Raw genomic sequence first — 22,455 nt, 5'->3', positions numbered from 1 at the left:
GGGCTTAAGCGATTCTCTTGCCTCAGCCTCCCGAGTAGCTGGGACTACAGGCGCCTGCCACAATGCCCGGCTATTTTTTGGTTGCAGTTTGGCCGGGTCCGGGCCTGAACCCACCACCCTCGGTATATGGGGCCGGCGCCTTACTGACTGAGTCACAGGTGCCGCCACCACACTCATTTCTATGCCACCTTCTAAGTATACCTGAACTTCCCCCATGAGGCCCAAGATGCAGCTGCCCCTCTAACCCCTCTTACCTGCGCTGCCCTGTCTGGGCTTCAGTCTGGTTGATCCAACTCTTGTATAGGTGGACGGGGTCTGTGTGGACGTTGGGCACCTTGTCTTCCAGCACATCCTGGACCACTTTGCCCAGGATTTCCCTCAGGGCACTCTGTCCCCGCCCATTACGGTAGAACCTCACCACCAGCCGCATCACAGTTGGGTTGCCTGTCACCACGTCCTGGGGATGCTCTACTTTTGACCTGTGGTTTAAGAGGTCAGAAGCTGATCTCTTGCCTCTGTGTAAGACAAATAGCTGCTTTTCTTTTTTCATATTTTGGCTCTTCAAAACCTGCTCTGGTGGTCCCCCTCTAAGGAATGTCCTAATCTCCCGCATCTTTTATGATAACATATCAGCCCAGGTCCTCCCACTGTGCTGTGCCAGATGTCTGTAAGACATCAGGAGATGGAGTAGACCAGACCATTCTGGTTCATTTTCTTTTCTTTTTTTTTTTTTTTTTTTTTGTGTGGTTTTTGGCCAGGGCTGGGTTTAGAACCCACCACCTCCGGCATATGGGACTGGCGCCCTAATCCTTGAGCCACAGGTGCCACCCCATTCTGGTTCATTTTCTATCTATTAACCTCACCAACTTGTCACCTTGTGAAGGAGCCAAGAGGGCATCTCCTAACCCATCCTCTTCCCTCTCCTTAGCATCTAAATAGCCTACTTGATCTCCTCCTGGAGTGCTGTCTTGAACAACTGGAGCAGGAGATAGGCCTCTCGGCGGCTGGAAGCATAGTTGTACAAACTGAAAATCACTGCCTCCATGAACTTGGTAGTTTTGTTCTGTGGCATCTGAAAGATCAGCCTGGCCAAATAGATGGGTTGAGTCTGCAAGCAATAGGAGAGAGAGGAACAGCTGACAGTGTAGTTCAAGGACAACTGATCAGAAAAGCAAAGTCTTTCCTGATAGGAACTTGAATGAGAAAGCACTGCCACACTTTCCTAAGGCACTGGACACATTCCAGAGAGACTGGGAAAGAGGTTGTCTCTTCCCTGGGGATAAAGCACTAGGATTACAGGAAAGGACACCTTACATAGAGGCAAAGGCACAGACAAGAAGGCCTTAAGGTCCCAGGCCTTCACGGGACAATAAAGACTCTTCCTTCCAAGCCCTCTGCTCACCTGGAGCAGGTAGAAGAGGTGTTGGTATGCTTCTAGCTTCTGTCGTTTCTCTTTACTCAGCGACTTTAATCCCTTCTGCTTGTCCAGAACCATCATATCTGCAAGCTGTTCCTTATTCTTCTTGGTCAGCTTCTTGCAGTGGGAGACTACTTCCTGCAGGGGCAGGAGAGCGGGTGATATAGCCACCCAAACCAGCAGAGCATAGAACTTAAGTCTAGAATCAGCGCCCTGAAGAGCTGGGGCTTTCTGCTATTCAAGGAATAGGCATGATCCAGAGAGATAAACAGCTCTGGGTAAGGAAGAGCCCCTCCTGCTGTCCTAGACTCTATCTGGCACCTCTGCTTTCAGAGGGGTAAGCCTCCATAGGGAGCTGGGCTGCCAGACTGGGGCACAGCGTCTACTCGTTCTTCGCTATTATTTTTTCCTTTTTTTGTAGAGACTGAGTTTCACTTTATCGCCCTTGGTAGAGTACCGTGGCGTCACAGAGCTCACAGCAACCTCCAACTCCTGGGCTTAGGAGATTCTCTTGCCTAGCCTCCTGAGTAGCGGGGACTAAAGGCGCCCACCACAACGCCCAGCTATTTTTTTGTTGCAGTTTGGCTGGGGCCGGGTTTGAACCCGTCACCCTTGGTATATGGGCCCGGTGCCCCACCCACTAACCCATAGGCGCCACCCATTTGCTATTATTTCTTATTAGAAATAAGTACTGTGGGGCGGCACCTGTGGCTCAGGGAGTAGGGTGCTGGCCCCATATACCGAGGGTGGTGGGTTCAAACCCGGCCCCAGCCAAACTGCAACAATAGCAACAAAAAAATCGCCAGGAGTTGTGGCGGGCGCCTGTAGTCCCAGCTACTCAGGAGGCTGAGGCAAGAGAATCACCTAAGCCCAAGAGCTGGAGGTTGCTGCAAGCTGTGACGCCATGGCACTCTACCAAGGGTGACAAAGTAAGACTGTCTCTAAAAAAAAAAAAAAGAAATAAGTACTGTGGTACATGTCAGAGGTGGTGATGTCACTGTATCCCTGCTATCCTGACACTGCATGTTGGTATGGTCATTCACATCTTTCTCCACTTTTGGCCTGGTGAGGTAGACATGCTCATCACTGCCAGTTTGCTCATAAGTAAACAGACACAGAGGTTAAATGACCACCTGCAGTCTATCACCAGGAACAAACGGAGCCAGACACTATGATTCCATCTGCTGCTTGTGCTACAAATGGCTTCCGAGAATGGCAGAGGGCCACAGAACAAGAGGCCCACCAAGACGATAAAACCCACACTATTTTTAAAAGATATGAATAGTGACCAGCAGCAGTTTGGGAGAAGGGGTGGGCAGGAGGGCCCGTCACCTGCAGGGTAATCCGGTTCTTCACCAGCAGGCCAATCTTGATATCCATGGTGTTGAGGTCCTGCTCCAGCTGCTGATTGGACCGGATCTTCCTCACTACTTCTTCCTGGAGCTTCAGTAGCTCTGCTTCAGCCAAGAAATCCTGCTGGCTTTGATTCAAGAGATGGGCGAATCTGCGCACCACACTGAGAGGGGGGTGGGGGGCCCGTGCTGGGGGTACAGAGGCGGCATTAGGATCAGGCAGATCTCACTGGAGACCTTCTGCCAGCCCCACCCCAGGGTTAACCTACCCTTAGCTCCCAGCCTCAGCCCTCACTGTTCTGCTTGCACTTGGAGGGCAGGGGCAGCTTCCTAACCAGGCCTGACACCAAGCTTCTTGTTTTATAACTGGGCAAGACCTAAGACCTGTTCTTTCCCTGCCTCTGGACTCACCCCAACCTGGGCCTATCCCAGGACACCCCACACCAAAGCTAGAACCCTTGCTCCTTCTGAAATCCTCTTAGGCCTCCCTTGTCTTCTCCGCCTGACTGCCCACTCCTGCAGGGCCGACCTGGTCCCCCCATCCGGCCCCCACTAGCATCTACTTGGCCCTGCCTAGCCTCACAAGGGTCCTTTGTCAGGAGTGTCTGTGCACAGCGGAAAGCACACTAGGCAGCATGGACTTTCTGGTGTGGGGAGGTCAGAATTAGCTGGTGATTCTCTTTGATCACTTTTGTAATTGGTACTTGAAAACAAAACAAAACAAACAAAAAAGCTGCCTCTGAGCTGAGTTACAGGGAATAACAATGAAACAACAATCAACTAATGTTTACCATGGGCAGACACTGTTGAGTGCTTTTACATACTTAAAACAACCCTCTGAGGTGAGTATACTATAACCATAGATGAGATCACTGAGGCAGAGAGGGTAAATGACTTGCCTTAGGTTATACAGCCAGTAATAACAAGGCCCTGTCCCTAAAGGCAATCTAGTAGGTGATTGAGACAAATAAGCCACAGTGCACTGCAGTGCAGTTAGTGCTTGGAAAGGGGCCAGAATAGGGAGTTTTTGGGAAACAAAAGCTGGCCACCCAACCCCACCTGCGGAGTTGAGTGGTGAGGCCCCAGAGAAATCATGAAAAGAAGGTAAAGAGGGTGAGTGTGGCTGTTTGGGAAGTACCGCAAGTCCACCATGCCTGGGCACAGTGCAGAGGGTTTAGGAAGAGAGGGCAGGAGGTCAGTGAGATCAGAGGTACAGGGAGAGGCCAGGTCACAGAGAACCTTGGAATTCCTGGTGAGGAGACTAGATTTTATCCTCAGGGCAACAAGGAGGCATGACAGGTCTTAAGCAGCAGAGTGACAAGATCACACATATGGTGTTTAATGAATTAATCTGGCCATAGTGGGAGAATGGATCTCCGAGGAGTGAACAGTAGTCTGAAACAACTGATGGCATCTTGCATTTGATGAAATACAGCACATAACTCATTTAATCCTCAAAACAACCTATAAGGAAGGTATTATTGTCCCACCTTATAAAGGAGAAAACTAGGCCACAAAAGTTAAGTAACTTGCCTAGGGCCACACAGCCAATCAGTGGCAGAACTCTGAGTAGAGTCTGGGGGCTCATGAAGTGGGAGGTAGGACCAGGAAAAACGAGTTCTTCCAGAAAAACCATGAACTGAAGAGAAGAAAAAGAAGATAAAGGATGACCGGGCAGTGGCAGGACTAGGAAATGGCCCAGCTAGGGAAAGGTGAGATGGTGGGAAAGAAGCTGGTGGCCCAGGAGCAGATGGCTCATGTGTCCATAGCCAGAGAAGGGGCAGGCAAAGCCCCTGCGAGCAAGAAAGGGGGAAGAAGGACTGAGGCAGTGAAGCAGAAGACTCAGAAATGGAACATTTAGCCAGGAGGCCACAGAGTAGCCTCGTGGCCAGGAAGAAAAGGGGACTACAACTTCTGGAACCCAGGGGCTAGAGGTGAACACAGAAATGGACCACTTGTCAATTTCACCAAAATAAATTCCTAAGGCTGGGCTTCTGTACTTGAAGGACCTGGGCCAGGAGCAAATTAAAAGGACCTCTTTAAGGCTTTATGTGCACATGCAGCTCACTGGAAGTACAGGGCAGGGAATGTTGCTCCCTCAAGTGCTTCTCATCCTGTCCCCATTAATTATGGCCAGATTAATCCATTAAACCCATATGTGTGATCTTGTCACTCCGCTGCTTAAGACCTGTCATGCTCCTTGTTGCCCTGCCCTGTGGTTATACTATACTCACCTCAGAAATTCTTGCGTACCTTGCCAGGCCCCGGGTATGCTAGACGACAGAGGCTGGGAGGCGGAAGGGCCATGGACAGAGAAGAGGGCAAAGAGGCAGAAAGTGGTAACCAAGGGAGTGGGAAAGATTCTTTTCTTTTCTTTTTTTTTTTTTTGCTTTGGTGGTGGCAATAGGTAGATAATCTAAGTCCTGATCATCAGAAAGAAAGAAACCTGGTTAGAGGAAATTTCCCCGTGACAAGGCTGTTTGTACTTGGGGTAAGCAGAAAGGTTCCGCATTTCTGTACAGAAAACTTATGACCACTGTCTCCTTACATGCTGTGCAGTCCCAAGAGGGACATCTAGACCTGCCTGGCCCTGTAAGGTCCTGTCTTTCCCATTAAGCAGGGGAAAGTAGCACAGACAGCTCACCTAATAGCCTGTAGTCATCCCGGGCTTTCCTGGCTCGGAAAAATGCCTGGATTTTCACAATGGAGGTGACCTGCCATGAACACAGACAAGACTAGCCGCTAGCTGGTCTCATGGGTGAAGGCTGGGCACATAGGCACAGGAGCAGGGCCATACTCACGTTCTTCTGGAAGTAGCGCAACCGCCTTAGGTATTGTCTCCGAGCTGCCCACATCCGGGTCCAGGCCTGGATCTGGGAGGAGACACAGCCTCAGAGCTCCAGGCCTGGCCACCCCCAGTCCCTGGCTGATTAAGCCAACTCCAGCGGTTACAAAGAATTGAGAGGACTAAAAGCTTTTCTCAGATTCAAGACAGACAGGAAGCTGCTAAACCATTATTGCTACCTTGATTATGGCGTCCAGGTTTGCCTTTAAATACTGTAACCGCTGCAGGTAAATCTTCCGCTGTCTATAACCCCGCCAATAAGCCTGCAAATCAGGAAGGAAAAAAGAGATAGCCCTTGCAGGTCTCCCTGGGCTGGAGAGGCTTCAGGGAAAGGCCTTGTCTCGGACTCTCTAGGGAAAGGAGGAGGCAGGTGAGTAGAGGGAGAGGAGAAAGTGACCTGGTTCTCAAAGAACTCCCACCTCAGACCAGACAGCTGCACATAGGCAGTCACGCCCTCTGCCACAGCCCCTGGCCCTGGCATATAGCGCCCCCACAACACCTCCTCACAAAATCTCAATGGAAGATACAAGCCTAAAAGACATTACTAAAGCAAGCACCCACTTACCATCTTCACCAAAGCATGCATAGTATCACCCTGAAATACACTTCTGCACCCATGTGCAGACCACCCTCATTCTCACACACAACCCTGCTCACTCACACACGGGAGTGGGCAGAGAACAGTTGGGAGAAGCACACGGTTGTGTGTACAGCCAGAGTCCTATGCCTACCACCTCTGCCAGTGGCCACCTGCGCAGTTGCAGGTCACTGATGTTCTCATAACTCATGCTTCTCTTCACAATGACAGCATCCAGCCCAACCCCAGCTCTCAACAAATCTTTTCAGGTCCTCAGTGATTTAGCTGTCAATTTGATGGCCTCTCCCCGTGGCTGGTCTGCAATAAACAGTCCAGCTGACTATTTCCTCTATAAATCACACCCTCTTTGGTCTCAAAACACAAATCTCATGGTCTCTTTCCATTGTGGTTCCTTCCTAGGGGCCTCTTCCCTTTCACCCAAAGCTTGTATTGGATTAACTTTCCTAAGGCATCACTTGGACTATCTTGCCCTGAGCCCCACATTATTGAGAAGTTCTTATTATTTTGTTATTTTGAGATAGGGTCTCACCCTGTCACCTAGGCTAGAGTGCAGTGGCCTCATCATAGCTCACGGCAGCCTCAAATTCCTGGGCTCAAGTCATCTTCCCATCTTGGCCTCCCAAAGTGTTAGAATTACAGGTATGAACCACTGCACCTAGCTTCTAGAAGTTCTTGACCATCTGACCTCACATTCTCTATCTGACTTTCTTCTTTTCTTTTCTTTTTTTTTTTTTGTAGAGACAGAGTCTCACTTTATGGCCCTCGGTAGAGTGCCGTGGCCCCACACAGCCCACAGCAACCTCCAACTCCTGGGCTCAAGCGATTCTCTTGCCTCAGCCTCCCGAGCAGCTGGGACCACAGGCGCCCGCCACAACGCCCGGCTATTTTTATTTTTTTGTTGCAGTTTGGCCGGGGCTGGGCCCGAACCCGCCACCCTCGGCACATGGGGCCGGCGCCCCACCGACTGAGCCACAGGCGCCGCCCCTTTTTTTTTTTTTTTTTGAGACAGAGTCTCATTATCGCCCTCGGTAGAGTGTGGTGGTGTCACAGCTCACAGCAACCTCATACTCTTCGGCTTAAGGGATTCTCTTGCCTCAGCATCCCAAGTAGCTGGGACTACAGATGCCGGCCATAACACTCCGCTATTTTTTTTTTGTTGTTGTTGTAGTTGTCATTGTTGTTTAGCAGGCCCAGGCCAGGTTCAAACCCATCAGCCTCGGTGTATGTGGCTGGTGCCCTAACCACTGAGCTACGGGCACCGAGCCCCTGTCTGATTTTCCACTGGTCCCCTACCTTCTTAAGGATTCTAGGCTCATCATACATTTTGTTTTCTTCTAAACATGCCATATGATTTTCTACTTTTTTTTTTTTTTTTTATTTTTTATTTTTGTAGAGACAGAGTTTCACTTTATGGCCCTCAGTAGAGTGCCGTGGCCTTACACAGCTCACAGCAACCTCCAACTCCTGGGCTTAAGCGATTCTCTTGCCTCAGCCTCCCGAGTAGCTGGGACTACAGGCGCCCGCCACAACGCCCGGCTATTTTTTGGTTGCAGTTTGGCCGGGGCCGGTTTTGAACCCACCACCCTCGGCATATGGGGCCGGCGCCCTACCGACTGAGCCACAGGCGCCGCCCATGATTTTCTACTTTGAATCTTTGTTTACATTCACTCTTGTCCTCAGCCCTATTACTGAAATCTTTTCTGTCTTTTAGGGCCCGTGTTGAACATCTTCCACTGTGCAGTCCTAGAGGACACTCCTCCGTTGACACTGTCATGGTTTGGGGAGATTTAAGAGCACTCACTTTCACCTAGTTGTCCTACCAGCCCTTCTTAAAGCCAGTTCTTCTCCCAGGCTTTTCCTAAGCTAACACAGTCCTCTGTTTGGGATATGATATGAGGTAGCTTGGCCCATGACACCGGCTGTCCATATTGGAGCCTAGAGACCAGGAAGTCCCCATTTCCACACCTGCTGCCAGCCCAGCACGCTTTCTCCTCCTACTTCAGCTACTACCCAGAAAGTTGTTTTGGGAAAAGGCAGAAGAGTGGGCTCTCTGCACTTACCCCTTACTCAATCCCCTCCAGGCTCCTTAAAAATTAAGTCTCCCTGGGAGGCTGAGGCAAGAGAATCGCGTAAGCCCAAGAGTTAGAGGTTGCTGTGAGCCGTGTAATGCCACGGCACTCTACCCAAGGGTGGTACAGTGAGACTCTGTCTCTACAAAAAAAAAAAAAAAAAATTAAGTCTCCCAATTTTGATTGGTCAGAATTCAGGACCCTGCTTGAGTTCTGGCCAGAGTCAGAGCTTTCAGAAGAGATTCAAGTCTCAGCACACCTGGGCAGCCTCATTTCTGATTCTCACTTACTAGGAAGGCAAGTGGCCTGAGGTTCTGGGCTCCTTCTCTGTCTCCCAAGGCCCAGAGCAGAGCCCACACAGCTCTAGCACTAGTGACCAATGCCCCGTTCAACTCTATCTTCCCTCCCACTGTCAGTGTGGCTTTTCATTTCCTTAGTGTAAAATTCTAATCTGGGCTCAGGAAGGAGACAGTTCTATGATTCAGGCCACAAAATTCAGTTTACTCAAGTTCTGTATTGAGGTCTGGGACCAATGACCCGAAAATAACCTCTCATAATGGCTACAACCAGTGGAACACACACCACGCCAAGGGTGCATGTGATTTTCTTACTTTAATACTCACGATCAACATGAGGTGAGTATCATCATTACAAATGGGGAGACTGAGGCTCGGCGCCTGCGGCTCAAGGGGCTAAGGTGCCAGCCACATACACCTGAGCTGGCGAGTTCGAATCCAGCTCGGGCCCACCAAAGAACAATGATGGCTGCGACCAAAAAATATCTGGGCATTGTGGCAGGCGCCTGTAGTCCCAGCTACTTGGGAGGCAGAGGCAGGAGAATCGTTTGAGCCCAGGAGCTGGAGGTTGCTATGAGCTGTGATGCAACGGCACTCTACTCAGGGTGACAGCTTGAGGCTCTGTCTCAAACAACAACAACAACAACAACAACAAATGGGGACAATGAGTGTTGAAGAGGGCTTAGATAAGGTACCCAAGGCCGTATGACCAGCAATAGTAGGACAAGCAGGCACACTCCAGCCTTTGACTCCAAAGCCTGAGCTTTCAGTGACTATTCCACGTGCCCTAGGTAGCGCATAACCAAGGCCATTTGCCAGTCTCAGTTTGTACATCTGTCTTCTTTGGGGGTCCTCTGGTGTTGTCTTTATGTCCCTACTATTATAAGGTCTAACATCAACTATATTCTGGTTCCTGCACAGGGAGACATGTGATCAGTCAGCTGGGGGTCCATGCCCACCTCCTACCCTTGCCCAGTGCCAAGCAGCATGCTTTGCAGATACTAGGCATTCAGAACTATTTGTTAATTTTTTTTTTTTTTTTGAGACAGATTTCACTTTGTCGCCCTGGGTAGAGTACTTTGGTATCATAGCTTTTAGCAACCTCAAACTTGTGGGCTCAAGTGATTCACTTGCCTTAGCTTCCCAAGTAGCTAGGACTACAGGTGTCTGCCAATAAGTTCTGGCTATTTTTTAATTTTTTTTAGTGTCAGGGTCTTGCTCTTGCTCAGGCTGATCATGAACTCATGAGCTCAAGCAATCCATCCCCCTCAGCCTCCTAGAGTGCTAGGAATAAAGGCATGAGCCACCGCACCTGGCTTGTTCGTTAAATCAAAGTAGCTTCACATTGCCAGCATCCCTATGAGGCCCCCTAGATCACATCTGCCTGGGGAGGTCTCTGCTCAGCTGCCGTCATTCTTGTCCCAGCTATCTTCCTGACTTAACCCATGTCCCAGTTACTTGTGATCAGGCCATACTAGACAAGCCACAGGTTGGAAGAATAAAAATGGGAAGGCCTAGTGGAGAGGAAAAGCAGAGACTCCTTTTTTCCTATGGGTAGTCTACTCCCTTGCTGTCTAACCCAGCAGTTCTCAACCTGTGGGTTGTGACCTCTTTGGGGGGGGGGTCAAATGACCCTTTCACAGGGGTCATCTAAGACTACCCTGAAGGTCACCTAAGACCATCCTACATATCAGATATTTACATTACGATTTATAACAGTAGCAAAATTACAGTTATGAAGTAGCAACGAAAGTAATTTTATGGTTGGGGGATAGGAAGGTTGAGAACCACTGCTCTAAACACTACGACCTCTTCATGACTTCTGCCCCAATCAGGAAGTCCTCCTGATGCCTTATTAAATTTTACTTCCTTTGGGAAAGGAGCTAAAAAGCAACTCTCATACTCTCTGGATAGTGATGATGATAACAGTAACCAGAACTTATATTATATTCTTACCTACCTGCCAGGCTGTTTATAAACACCTTAGATATTATCTCACTTAATCCTCTAACAACCCTATAAGGTCAGTGCTATCAATTATGCGTATTTTGCAGATGAGAAAACTGAGTGACCAATGAGCAAATTGAGGGAGAGAGAAAGTAAATAATCTGCCAAGGCCAGCAGCTAAGAAGTGGCCAAGCTGAGATTCAAACCTAGGTAATCTAGTTCCAGCATTTATGCTTTTAACCACTACTATTTAGAGACCAAAAGATCATCCCAACTCCAGGCAGTAAAAGAAAGTGGGAGCTCTGGGGTTCCATTCCCTGAAACTTAGAAAGTCAGAGTTTGCCACCTGGATCTTGATGACTGCTGGGAGCCAGATCCTCAGGAAGTGGGAACGCTGAGCAAATTTCTGCCGAACTAGGAAGCCGCGGAAGCGGGCCTGGAGCTGGATGACAAAGCTGATGTTGGCCTTCCACAGCTGTTGGCGATCATGGGCAGCAGTGACCTTGGTGACGACTGACTGGGGAGGCAGGACAGGGCACATGGGCCTTTGGTGGATGCAAGCCCCTTTTTCAGGACATCCCCATCTATGACCTCCACCCTTGCAGGGGCTCCACCAACCTGGATCTCCCTCCGAGTCAGGTGGGTGGTGTTGAGGTGGCAGCCAGGAGGCTGCTCCCAGGTGCCCTGGAAGGTCTGCAGGTGGAAGTAGTAGGCAGTGCCATCCTTCATGTCATGTTGAACCCAGAAAGCCGCATCTGCTAGGCAGGGATCAAGTGAGCAGAGAAGGTTCAGAGGAGACAGGAGGTGGCTGGAGCAGCAGAGGAGAGGAGAGTCAATTGGGGGCCATTACCTGTGCACCGTTTCTTTGCTCCAGCACTTTCCAGGGCTCGTTGGTAGCTGTCTGCATAGTCAGGAACTACTCCTCGGAGGCCCACAGCGGGGTTCCTCAACACCCGCTCTGTCTGGGCTGCCTTGCCCTCCTTGATGGCCTGATTGATGGCAGCCACACCAAGAGCCACTGACGAGGGCATCGGGAGACAGCAGTCAATCCTTCCCCTGAGCCCCTCGCATAGGCCTCATCCTTCCACTAGGGAGGGACTTGGTGAAGGACACAAGGAATATCCCAGTGGACAGACACATGTGGAGAGCAACAACTGTGCTTGGAGGAAGACGCTCCAGAGGGAGGCACTGTGGGGCTGGCTGGGAGCAGGAAAGTCAACTAGTCCAGAAGCTTAAAGGCAGGATATGGGAAAAGGACTATAGGACAGTCTCTCAGGAGAAGAGAGTCCTAAAATGGGGCTTGTTTGGTATATCGCCTGCCATACTCCAGACACTGATACTAACACCATCAGCACCCCAAGCCAGCATACCAATGTCTACTTGCACTGACTCTGTCTATTTTCCTCAGATCCTGCCAATATCACTGCTTCCACCAAGTCTAAACACTTTCTAGCCGCAGCTAATGGACCATTAGAGTCCAAACTCAAGCTACCAGCAGAAATGAGATGTGTTTCTAGACACCATGTGATCTCATATGCTCACACTGCAGGGAGAGAGCCCATAGGAAGGCACAGAAGGGGTAAGTAGGTAGACTACAGACTCTCAACTCCTGAGACTTTCCTGCCCAGCTAACTGTCCTATGTTCTGACTCTGGGCTCCTCCTCACAGAGGTTGAAGGGAGAGGGAGGTACCCAGGGAGACCACCTGATTGTCCAGGCTATGCTGGTTCCATGTCCCTTTCCTTCCCCTCCTGGTACCTCCCGCCCAGCCCACTTACTTCTCTGAGCCGTGTCTGTATCCTGGTTGGCTCTAACCACGCCTTGGCGGATCTCTTCCAGCCACAGCACGGCTCCAGGATCCCCTGTAACCTAGCAGTTGGAGACCCCAGGCTGGTCTCTTGAGGTTCCCAGGAGACACTGGGAGTGATAGGGCAGCGATCTCCAAACCCCTCTTCCCACCTTGTGCAGGCTTGTGTCTCCCCATCAAGAGTTCAGCACACACCACCTCCCAACAGCCATGTCCAGGAACAGCATGCACTGGAGGCTATCCTGCCTGACCCCATTCCCATTCCCCTGTGCCCCATTTCACAACCTTCTCCAGCCCATCCCGAGCTTGTCCTTCATCTTCTCCTTCCTATTCTTGCTCCACACTCCTCGACCCAACAAGACAGTGGGAAAATTACCTGAGACCGCAGGTCAAGGAAGGTGACAACTGCTGCGTGTCGGACTGATACAGGCTTATTCCCATCCTTGCCTCACCCAACCCCAGACTCTACTTCCTCTCCACTCCCCTCATTAATAATAGACTTTGCAGGGCGGTGCCTGTGGCTCAAGGAGTAGGGCGCCGGTCCCATATGCCGGAGGTGGCGGGTTCAAACCCAGCCCCGGCCAAAAACCACAAAAATAAATAAATAAATAATAGACTTTGCAAACTGACATTGCACTGAGCCCTGACTATGTGCAAGCATTATTCTAAAGCACTTCCTGTGAATTAATACCTGTAAAGCACTTATAATGTTGCTTGGCACAGAGTAAGGACTCAAGAAATGTCAGCCAATGGGCAGTGTCTGTGGCTCAGCGGGTGGGGCGCCGGTCCCATATGCCGGAGGTGGCGGGTTCAAACCCAGCCCCGGCCAAATTAAAAAAAAAAAAAAAAAAAAAAAAGAAATGTCAGCCAAACTACTGTCATGTTATCTCAGTTAAGCCCCATAACCATGAAATAAGCTCATTCTTATCACAAGTTTGAGGAAACGGAGGCACAGAGAGGGAAGAATCACGGGCAGGTCAGGCTGCCAGCAGGCAGACCCGGTAGTCTGGCCCAGGAGCCTGACCTCCCAACCACTCTCCACAGCCACATCCTCAGGGCAGTTCAGGTTCAAAACCATGCCCTACTCATTACCTCATTCTGGGAAGTGGGTAGGACTTGGGGTAATGTAGTACTTTATAGATGAATAAATGGACCGCAGAGACTTCAAGGGATCTGCTGAAGTCAGAGTAGGAAACCCAGTCCAGGTTCTCTGGTTCCTGGGCCTGTGCTCTTCTCACACTCTGTCCAGTGACCTGGCAATGGGAGCCGTCTTTTCTCCTAAGATCTGAACCCTTCCCTATGCCTCTCCGCTCCTGGAAGCTGCTATTTGTCAGACCGGAGCTCTGCCAGGGTGTACACAGGGACGTTCTTCCCACTTTCATGACCAACCCAGCCAGCTCTGACCTCACCTGGGCCTTCTGTCTTTTGGCTGCCACAAGGAGGAGATGGTACCGTCGGGCAACAGGGAGGCGGACATCATCCAGGCCAGCCGCAGGAAGCAGGAGAGCGGTGAGAGTTTTCTCAGGGCTGCCTTCATCCAGAGCCTCATTGATGAGGCTGACTGCGAGAACCTCTGAGAAAGAAAAATCTAGGTGGGTGGGGATCCCAGACTTCTGGCTAAGAGACCAAGCTGCCTGAGTTGGGCATTTTCCCCAGTCCCCAAATGTACTCACGGTCGCTCTCTTCCTGGACCTGCGCATTGACCTGGCTCACAGTGGCCTGCAGGTCATTCCAGCTCAGGAAGGCCTTGTCCACTCCACGCATCTGTCGCAGTTTCACTAGGGCATCAAAGTAACTGGCAGCAGGGAGAGGGGTGAGCAGCATGTGAGTCACCAGCCAGAAGACAGGGAGCATTTGAACTATCTTTCTCACTTGGCCTCCAGGATGCCGTACTCTCAGTTCTCCTCCCACCTCATAGGTTATTCTTTCTGACACTCCTCTGCTGGCACCTTTAACAACCATTCAGGCTTCTGTGCTGGGAATGGACTACAGGTGTGCAAGGGGGGAAAGCAGGGAGACCCAATCTTGTCTTTAAACCTCTTGTCTCTCCACACTTACATCTGAGGTGATCTCAGGGCTTTAAACACCCTATGCTAATGACTCCCAAAAGCACACCTCCAACCGTTCATTTACCCCAGCCTCCTGGAGACCTCCACATGAATATCTAATAAGCATCTCAAAGCTGAAAGCTCCTATTTGAACTCCTGATTCTCCTGCTCAGTCTGCATGCCACATGGTCTCTGGCATCTTGCCAAAAATCCTGGAGCCATACCTGCCTCCATTCTCTCTCATACCCCATATCTACTACATGCCCAGATCCTGTCTGTCCTGCTGTCAGACTGCACCAAAGTCTGAATCCTTCCCTTACCTCCACTGTTACCACTCTAGGCCAGGCCCCATAGTCTCTTATCTGGATCACTCTACTTGCTAACAGGGCTCCCTGATTTTCCCTGTGCACCCCCTTAGCCAATTCTCAGCACGGCAGACAGAATGATTGCTAAAGTAGGTCAGATCATCTCCCTGCTGGCTCAAAACCCTCCTATAGCTTCCTTCCTCATTCAGAGTAAAAGCCAGAGGCCGAACAGCCTGGCCTCTGCTGCTCCATCTCTATTTTCCACTCCCTTCCCTTCCTCACCCCACTCCACTACACTGGCTTCCTGGTATTCTCCGAACATACCAAGGACATTTCTTTCTCAGGGGGTCTGCCCCAGGTAGCCTCATATACCTTATACCTTTCAGGTCTGCCCCAGGTAGCCTCATATACCTTATACCTTTCAGGTCTCTCACTAAATGACCCCCTTAGCGGAGAGCCCTCTAGCACCACATTATGTGAAACAGAAAAACCACCTCTCTCTGTCCCTACCCTTTATCCCCTAGGCCTCGCTTTCTTTTCTTTTTTTTTTTTTTTTTTGTAGAGACAGAGTCTCACTTTATGGCCCTCGGTAGAGTGCCGTGGCCTCACACAGCTCACAGCAACCTCCAACTCCTGGGCTTAGGCGATTCTCTTGCCTCAGCCTCCCGAGTAGCTGGGACTACAGGCGCCCGCCACAACGCCCGGCTATTTTTTGGCTGCAGTTTGGCCGGGGCCGGGTTTGAACCCGCCACCCTCGGTATATGGGGCTGGCGCCTTACCGACTAAGCCACAGGCGCCGCCCCAGGCCTCGCTTTATTTTCTCTATAGCTCTTCTCTTCCAATCATCTGTCTCCCTCTGCTAGCATGTAAGTTTGAGGAGAGCAGAAATCATTTTGTTCACTGCTGTTTTCTAGCACCTAGAATAGTACCTGGAACATGGGTGGGTACTCAAACATTTGCTGTGAAAGAATGAGTCAATGAAAGAAATGGGATGGCTAGGAACCCATACACTTCCAGGAAAAAACACAGGCCAAGGAACTGTGAATGGACCCAGTGGGTGCACCTGGACCCAAGAGCAGGGCATTATGCAGAAGCTTGTTCAAGCAGAACTCTGAGTCCTGGTTACACTCCCCCACTCCTCACTACAAATACATGGCTAAACCTTTCTCACCGCTGAGCATTTTCTCCTTCCACCTCTGCCAGGCCTGTGGCAGGGTTTGCCAGGTTGCTCCAGAAGCCATTGGCATCCCTGGCCTCTAGGGCCCGATTAATCAGGACCACAGCTGACAGCATCTCCACAGCCACAAAGAGCTCCTCCTGGCCAAGCTCCTACAACAGGGGTGAGGACCAATTTGCAAGTAGGCAGGTGAAGGGCCTGAGGACTTACCCACCATCCTGCCCCCCAGGTTCTCAAATATCCCAGAGCCTTCATCCCAAAACCCCAGTGGTCTGATTCATTCACAATCATACTTAACACTCAAGAGTGTTTACTATGTGCTCAATTATAAGGACTTCAAATACATTGTCATTTAATTTTCATAGCAAGCCAACAATAACACCATAGGAACTATTAATATCTCACTTCAACGGAGCCCATAGCTCAGTGGGTAGGGCGTTGACCACATACACCAAAGCTGGCTATTTCATTCTTTTTATTTTATTATTTTTTTTGTGTGTGGTTTTTGGCCAGGGCTGGGTTTGAACCCGCCACCTCCGGCATATGGGACCGGCGCCCTACTCCTTGAGCCACAGGCACCACCTAGGCTGGCTATGTCAAACCCAGCCCAGGCCAGGTAAAATGACAATGACAACTGCAACAACAACAACAACAACAAAATAGCTGGGCGTTGTGGTGAGCACCTGTAGTCCTAGCTACTTGGGTGGCTGAGGCAAGAGAATCACTTAAGCCCAAGAGTTTGGGATTGCTGTGAGCTGTGATGCTACGGCACTCTACTCAGGGTGACATCTTGAGACTCTGTCTCAAAAAAAAAAAAAAACCAAAACTCTCACAAGTGCATAAGCAACAGTGTAAGCCGAACCTAGGCGCCAGATTTTTTTTTTTTTTTTTTTGTAGAGACAGAGTCTCACTGTACCGCCCTCGGTAGAGTGCCGTGGCGTCACACGGCTCACAGCAACCTCCAGCTCTTGGGCTTAAGCGATTCTCTTGCCTCAGCCTCCCGAGTAGCTGGGACTACAGGCGCCCACCATAACACCCAGCTATTTTTTTTGTTGCAGTTTGGCCGGGGCTGGGTTTGAACCCGCCACCCTCGGCATATGGGGCCGGCGCCCTGCTCACTGAGCCACAGGCGCCGCCCAAGGTGCCAGATTTCACATTTAACCAGGGAGCTCTTCCAGCTCCCGTTGGGTCCCTATGGCATATCAAGAACTGCGCTAGGGCCCGGCATAGTGGTTCACCCTATAATCTCAGCACTCTGGGAGGCCAAGGCAGGCAGATCACCCAAGCTCAGGAGTTCGAGACAAGCCTGAGCAAGAGCGAGATCTCCATCTCTACAAAAAATAGAAAAACTAGCTGGCCATTGTGGCAGGTGCCTGTAGTCCCAGCTGCTCAGGAGGCTGAGACAAGAGGATTGCTTGAGACTAAGACTTTGAGGTGCTATGAGCTATGACGCCAGAGCAACAGTGAGGCTCTGTCTCAAATAAAACAACAACAACAAAAAAAAAAAAACCACACTAGACCCTGGGTATGCAGAGAAGATGAAGCGGTCACTGCCACACTACCCTGCACACCGGAGAGGGCCTGGCCCTATTTCCAGGCTCAAGCCTCCTCCTCCCTTTAGCTACTTGCTCATGCTGTCCCCTCCTGTCTTCTGAAAACAGAATGTTGTAAAAGTAACATCAACAACAATGGTGGGCGGTGCCTGTGGCTCAGTGAGCAGGGCGCCGGCCCCATATACTGAGGGTGGCGGGTTCAAACCCAGCCCCGGCCAAACTGCAACAAAAAAAATAGCCGGGCGTTGTGGCGGGCGCCTGTAGTCCCAGCTACTCGGGAGGCTGAGGCAGGAGAATCGCTTAAGCCCAGGAGTTGGAGGTTGCTGTGAGCTGTGTGACGCCACGGCACTCTACTGAGGGCAATAAAGTGAAACTCTGTCTCTACAAAAAAAAAAAAAGACTGTCCTCATAGGGTTCTTTTAAGGATTAAATGTGTGTATAAAGCTATAGGCTATTACGATATGATAGTATGGCAAGGATGGTTGCCCCTTCCCCTCCCTAATCTCTGGCCAGCCAGTATCTCCAGCATCTCCAGGTGCCTCGGACTGCCTGTCCCGATCCCTAGCTGCTCAGGATCTCCAGAGCTGGATCCACACTCTGGGGCTCACCCCTTGCTGCTGCCGCTGGAGCACTGCCAGCTCCTGCTGATACACCGTTGAGGCAAATGGGTACACCGGAGGCAGCCGGGCTTCAGGGCACAGCAACTCCTGTACCGTGTCAGCTGCCACTCCCCTCTGGATGGCTTTGTTGATCCTCCGCACAGCCTGGAGCACTGCAGGGGAGGAGAGCAATGTGCTGCATGGGCTGGGCACTTGCTGTCACCTCTGCTCTCCCACCCAACTAGGTTCTGTTGGGAATCTCTGAGGGGAAAGGACTTTGTTACTGCTCTCAAAAACCATTCTGCTAGGTTCAAAATACATTTCTAATTGTTCAGGAGGAAAAGAGGCTGGGTTACTTTAAGAAGAAGCTCTACAAGAAGCAATTTGTCAGGTCTAGAAGTTGAGGAGCTTGGCATGTAACACAGAGTGACTGCTGTGGCAGAGGTGAGTTCCTAAGGTAGTGAGCACAAGATTGACAGGGGCTAATGGAGCATAACTAAGAAGAGGTAAATTGGGGGCCTCCAGGGACCAAGCTTTGACAGCAGCACAGAGGAACCAGCTCCAAGGTGGGGCCGTTTGGGTTGCAGAGTGGGAGTAAGAGTAAGCTAAAAAGGGCTGGATATATCAACATAACGAGTTTACAAACCTGGGGCTTATAAAATGCCAAGCAGATATAGACATTGGTGTCAAGGAGTGCCCAACCTCCTGGAGAGGAACCAGTATACCAGAAGGCCACCATGCCCTGCTGCCAGTGCCACTAGAAGCCCCTCCCCCTAGAGACGCCATCCTTGCTGAACACTATGGCGAACATTGTGCCAGGAAGGTGGCTGGGAAAGAGCAAGAGGACATCGCAGAGGAGGAAGCCTTTGAGTTAGCTCTGCAGGATGCTTTCACCTGCTTCCAACAGGTGAAAAGAGGAAGGAAGGGCTCAGCGCCCATAGCTCACTGGTTAGGGCACTGGCCACATGCACCAGGGCTGGTGGGTTCGAACCAGCCTGGGCTAGCTAAACAACAATGACAACAACAACAACAGCAACAACAACAAATAGCCGGGGCTTGGCACCTGTAGCTTAGTGGCTAATGCGCCAGCTACATACACCCAAGCTGGCGGATTCAAATCCAGCCCAGGCCTGCCAAACAACTAGCTGGGCACTGTGCCGGGCACCTATAGTCCCAGCTACTTGGGAAACTGAGGCAAGAGAAAAGCCCAAGAGTTTGAGGTTGCTGTGAACTGTGATGCCATGGCACTCTACTGAGGGCGACACAGTGAGACTCTGTCTCAAAAAAAAGCAAAGAAAAATAGCTGGGCCTTGTTGTGGGCACCTGTAGTCTCAGCTACTTGGGAGGCTGAGGCACGAGAATCACTTAAGCCCAAGAGTTGGAAGTTGCTATCTCAAAAAAAAAAAAAAAAAGGGGAAGAAAGGGGACCCAGAGGCCTGATGATGGGTGAGGCTGAGGGCACTCAGGATGCACAGGCTGTCCAGTTCTGCTGAACTGAGTAAAATGTGAACAAAAGAGATGGGAAGAGCTTGGACAAGGTCTTACCTGCCAGGCCAAGAAGATAGGACTAAAGTGTAGGCTAAACAATGAAAGAACTCATGAGGATTTGAAGATAGTCAACAGGAAAGTGAGGTCAAATCGGTGTCTCAGAGTTACTCTGGCAAGGACACTCAGGAAGGAACTAAGGCAGGCAGCTGGTCAGGAGTTGCCTGGGAGCCACTCCAAGTTAGTGCGCTTATATCCAAAAGCTCAGTTAGACAAAGCAAATGGTTACTGTGCAGCCTCAGAGCCTGACAGCAAGTCCCAAGGAGTCAAGCAGTGGTGACAGGTCCCACACCCACAGGCTGCCACACTGTGCCTCAGCCAGCGCCCTGTGTCTTCACTTTGTGATATAGATGGATCTCTTGGAGAAAGATAGTTACTTATACATATTCTTTTAATAAAGAATTATATTAGTGGTGGGTGGCACCTGTGGCTCAGAGAGTAGGGCGCCAGCCCCATGTACTGAGGGTGGTAGGTTTGAACCCGGCCCTAGCTGAACTGCAATCAAAAAATAGCCAGGCATTGTGGTGGGTGCCTGTAGACCCAGCTAGTTGGGAGGCTGAGGCAAGAGAATCACCTAAGCCCAGGAGCTAGAGGTTGCTTTGAGCTGTGACACTACGGCACTTTACCAAGGGCGACAAAGTGAGACTCTGTCTCTAAAAAAAAAAAAAGAAGAAGAAGAAAAAAAATTAGCCAGGAGTTATGGCGGGTGCCTGTAATCCCAGCTACAAGGGAGGGTGAGGCAAGAGAATCGCTTGAGTCCAAGAGTTTGAGAGGTTGCAGTGAGCTGTGACACCATAGCACTCTATTGAGGGTGACAAAAAAAAAAAAAAAAAGAATTATATTAGTATACAATGATAGGAGTTTCTCTCTCACCTGAGAAAAATACTACATTTCAAAAGCCCAGGGAATTCAAGCAGGTTGAACTGTCTAAGAGGAGACTGTCTGCTTCATTGAACCTATCTGCAATACCCCTCTTGGCAACAGGAATGGGGTAAAGTCCTATGCTGTGCCAGGAGATGGAGCAGCATTTTGCCCTGCCCAACACCAAAGCCAGCAAAGGGATGGGCTGTTCTGAGAGCTAGTGGTACACCAAGAGTAGGCCTCAGGCCTGGAGAGGACTTACTGGCTTGTTCCTGATCACCCTTCATATTGGCTGCTGCCACACCAGCCTGGACCTCCTCCTTTTCCAGAAGCTCCACCAGGCCCAGCTCCTGAAAGAGGGAGAAGCAGAAGAGAGTTCCCAGGGCATGAACAGGCCTTAAAAGCTGCCATCATGAACTTCCAGATCCACGCAGTCACCTACCCTCAATCCTACCTCTCCCTTTTAGGCAGAATAGCCTAGTCCAGCCACCCCTATAAACCCTTCTTCAACCTTTCTTACCCAGCAAGCATCTGAAATAACAACGGGACAACACAAAGATGAACAGTGTTAACAGCATTGAAAACAAAAAATTGGTAAGCAGAGGCCCTAATCCAGCGATGGAGGAGCCTATGAGAATGTCCTTGGGTCTGTCCCGGTCAATCTGAGGGGCTTTCAGAGGGCAGAAGCTGATCAGTCTAGTCCTCTAAGTTTTGGGGTGATTTAACCATTTAAACATGTAGTTAGCATTGACTGAATACAAAGAACTGACAGCAGTACTGTCTGAGTAAGGGACCCTCTCCCATCTTGTAGTCAGGTGGAGGTGGCAGGTAATAGGCAGAGCCTGACCTGTGCTTTCTGCTCTCTGTCTGAGCTCAGCTGGTCCAGGTACCAGTCGGCAAAGTCTCTCCTCACCCCTTGCAGGGCTAGGGCAGGATCTTGAAGGGCCTTAAGCAAGGCCTCCGGGTTCTGTCTTTCCAGGGCATCATCAACAACTTCTAGAGCCCCATGGACTGAAAAAGACCAAGACTCCATACTGGGCAGGGTGAAAAAGCCCACCTCTCACCCTTCCCCATCCCAGAGTGACCTCTCCTTGCCCCATGGGTCTCTGGGCCCATTTGATTCAGCCTGAATTCTTCAACCTGGTCTTCACAGACTCCTCACTCCACCACCCCAGAGCCTGAGGATATCCTCACCCGAATAGGCAAATGCCTACCCATCTTGAGCCTTCACATAGCCCTTCCTGCCCTGATTGCCCTTAACCTAGATTTTCCAAACCCCTTCTTAGAGGACCCCAGTCCAACCACCCCAGCACCAAGAGCTGCAAGGCCTGCCCTCTGCCTCTACCTCCCCATGGTCCTCCATTCAAACAGAAGCCTTCCTGACAAGGACCACTTTTCTTCCAAAGTGCCAAAAAACAGAGCACATACTCTTTGTACTCTGATTTTTCCATGAGGCAAGACTTGGCCCAAGCGAGGCCATAGGGCTTTCTGGCCTGAAAGAAGCCATCCCCGAACTTCCCACTTCAGAGGCTTACCCAGGACCCCTCAATCCCTTCCTGGCCTGCCTCTCTTACTGTTGACATGATTGACGTTGCCCTGGATTTCAGCCTGAGTTAGGTAGTGGTCATAGATGTCCTGGTTTTCTCTGTCATCCTGCAAAAACTACATTGAGAGGGAAACTGAGAAAACCTATTAAATCCTCTCCTTCTACTACTCCCTCCCTGGCTATACCTATTTCTTTTTCTTTTCTTTTTCTTTTTTTTAGGGACAAAGTCTTATTTTATCACCCTCAGTAGAGCGCTGTAGCATCATAGCTCACAGCAACCTCTAACTCCTGGGCTCAAGCGATTCTCTTGCATCAGCCGCCCAAGTAACTGGGATTACAGGCGCCTGCCACAACACCTGGCTATTTTTTTGTTGCAGTTTGGCTGGGGCCAGGTTTGAACCCACCACCCTTGGTATATGGGGCCAGTGCCCTACTTACTGAGTCACAGGCACCTCCCCTATATCTATTTCTTTTTCTCGGTGTGACCAAAG

The 22,455-nt window shown here is 50.4% G+C and overlaps 1 protein-coding gene across 5 annotated transcripts in view; it reads right to left on the bottom strand.

Moving 5' to 3' along the window:
- IQGAP3 (IQ motif containing GTPase activating protein 3) overlaps positions 1-22,455 on the bottom strand; it is a 47,612-nt gene that overhangs the window by 12,447 nt on the left and 12,710 nt on the right. For 4 of the 5 annotated variants that reach the window (XM_053604526.1, XM_053604528.1, XM_053604530.1 and 1 more), the window contains exons 9-26: positions 21,993-22,080; positions 21,266-21,429; positions 20,681-20,768; positions 18,022-18,185; positions 15,855-16,012; positions 14,004-14,125; positions 13,740-13,903; positions 12,302-12,392; positions 11,375-11,542; positions 11,143-11,282; positions 10,871-11,041; positions 5,794-5,877; positions 5,571-5,642; positions 5,414-5,483; positions 2,750-2,958; positions 1,403-1,555; positions 945-1,108; positions 255-479 (exon numbers count right to left, since the gene is read on the bottom strand). In XM_053604526.1, the coding sequence (XP_053460501.1) occupies positions 255-479; positions 945-1,108; positions 1,403-1,555; positions 2,750-2,958; positions 5,414-5,483; positions 5,571-5,642; positions 5,794-5,877; positions 10,871-11,041; positions 11,143-11,282; positions 11,375-11,542; positions 12,302-12,392; positions 13,740-13,903; positions 14,004-14,125; positions 15,855-16,012; positions 18,022-18,185; positions 20,681-20,768; positions 21,266-21,429; positions 21,993-22,080 (2,495 nt within the window). The remainder of the gene's footprint in view (positions 1-254; positions 480-944; positions 1,109-1,402; positions 1,556-2,749; positions 2,959-5,413; positions 5,484-5,570; positions 5,643-5,793; positions 5,878-10,870; positions 11,042-11,142; positions 11,283-11,374; positions 11,543-12,301; positions 12,393-13,739; positions 13,904-14,003; positions 14,126-15,854; positions 16,013-18,021; positions 18,186-20,680; positions 20,769-21,265; positions 21,430-21,992; positions 22,081-22,455) is intronic. The other variant, XM_053604527.1, reaches the window with a different exon arrangement.

This window comes from Nycticebus coucang, chromosome 10 (genome assembly GCF_027406575.1).
Source record: "Nycticebus coucang isolate mNycCou1 chromosome 10, mNycCou1.pri, whole genome shotgun sequence".
Classification (NCBI taxonomy): domain Eukaryota; kingdom Metazoa; phylum Chordata; class Mammalia; order Primates; family Lorisidae; genus Nycticebus; species Nycticebus coucang.
This window is presented reverse-complemented; position numbering and strand designations above follow the sequence as displayed.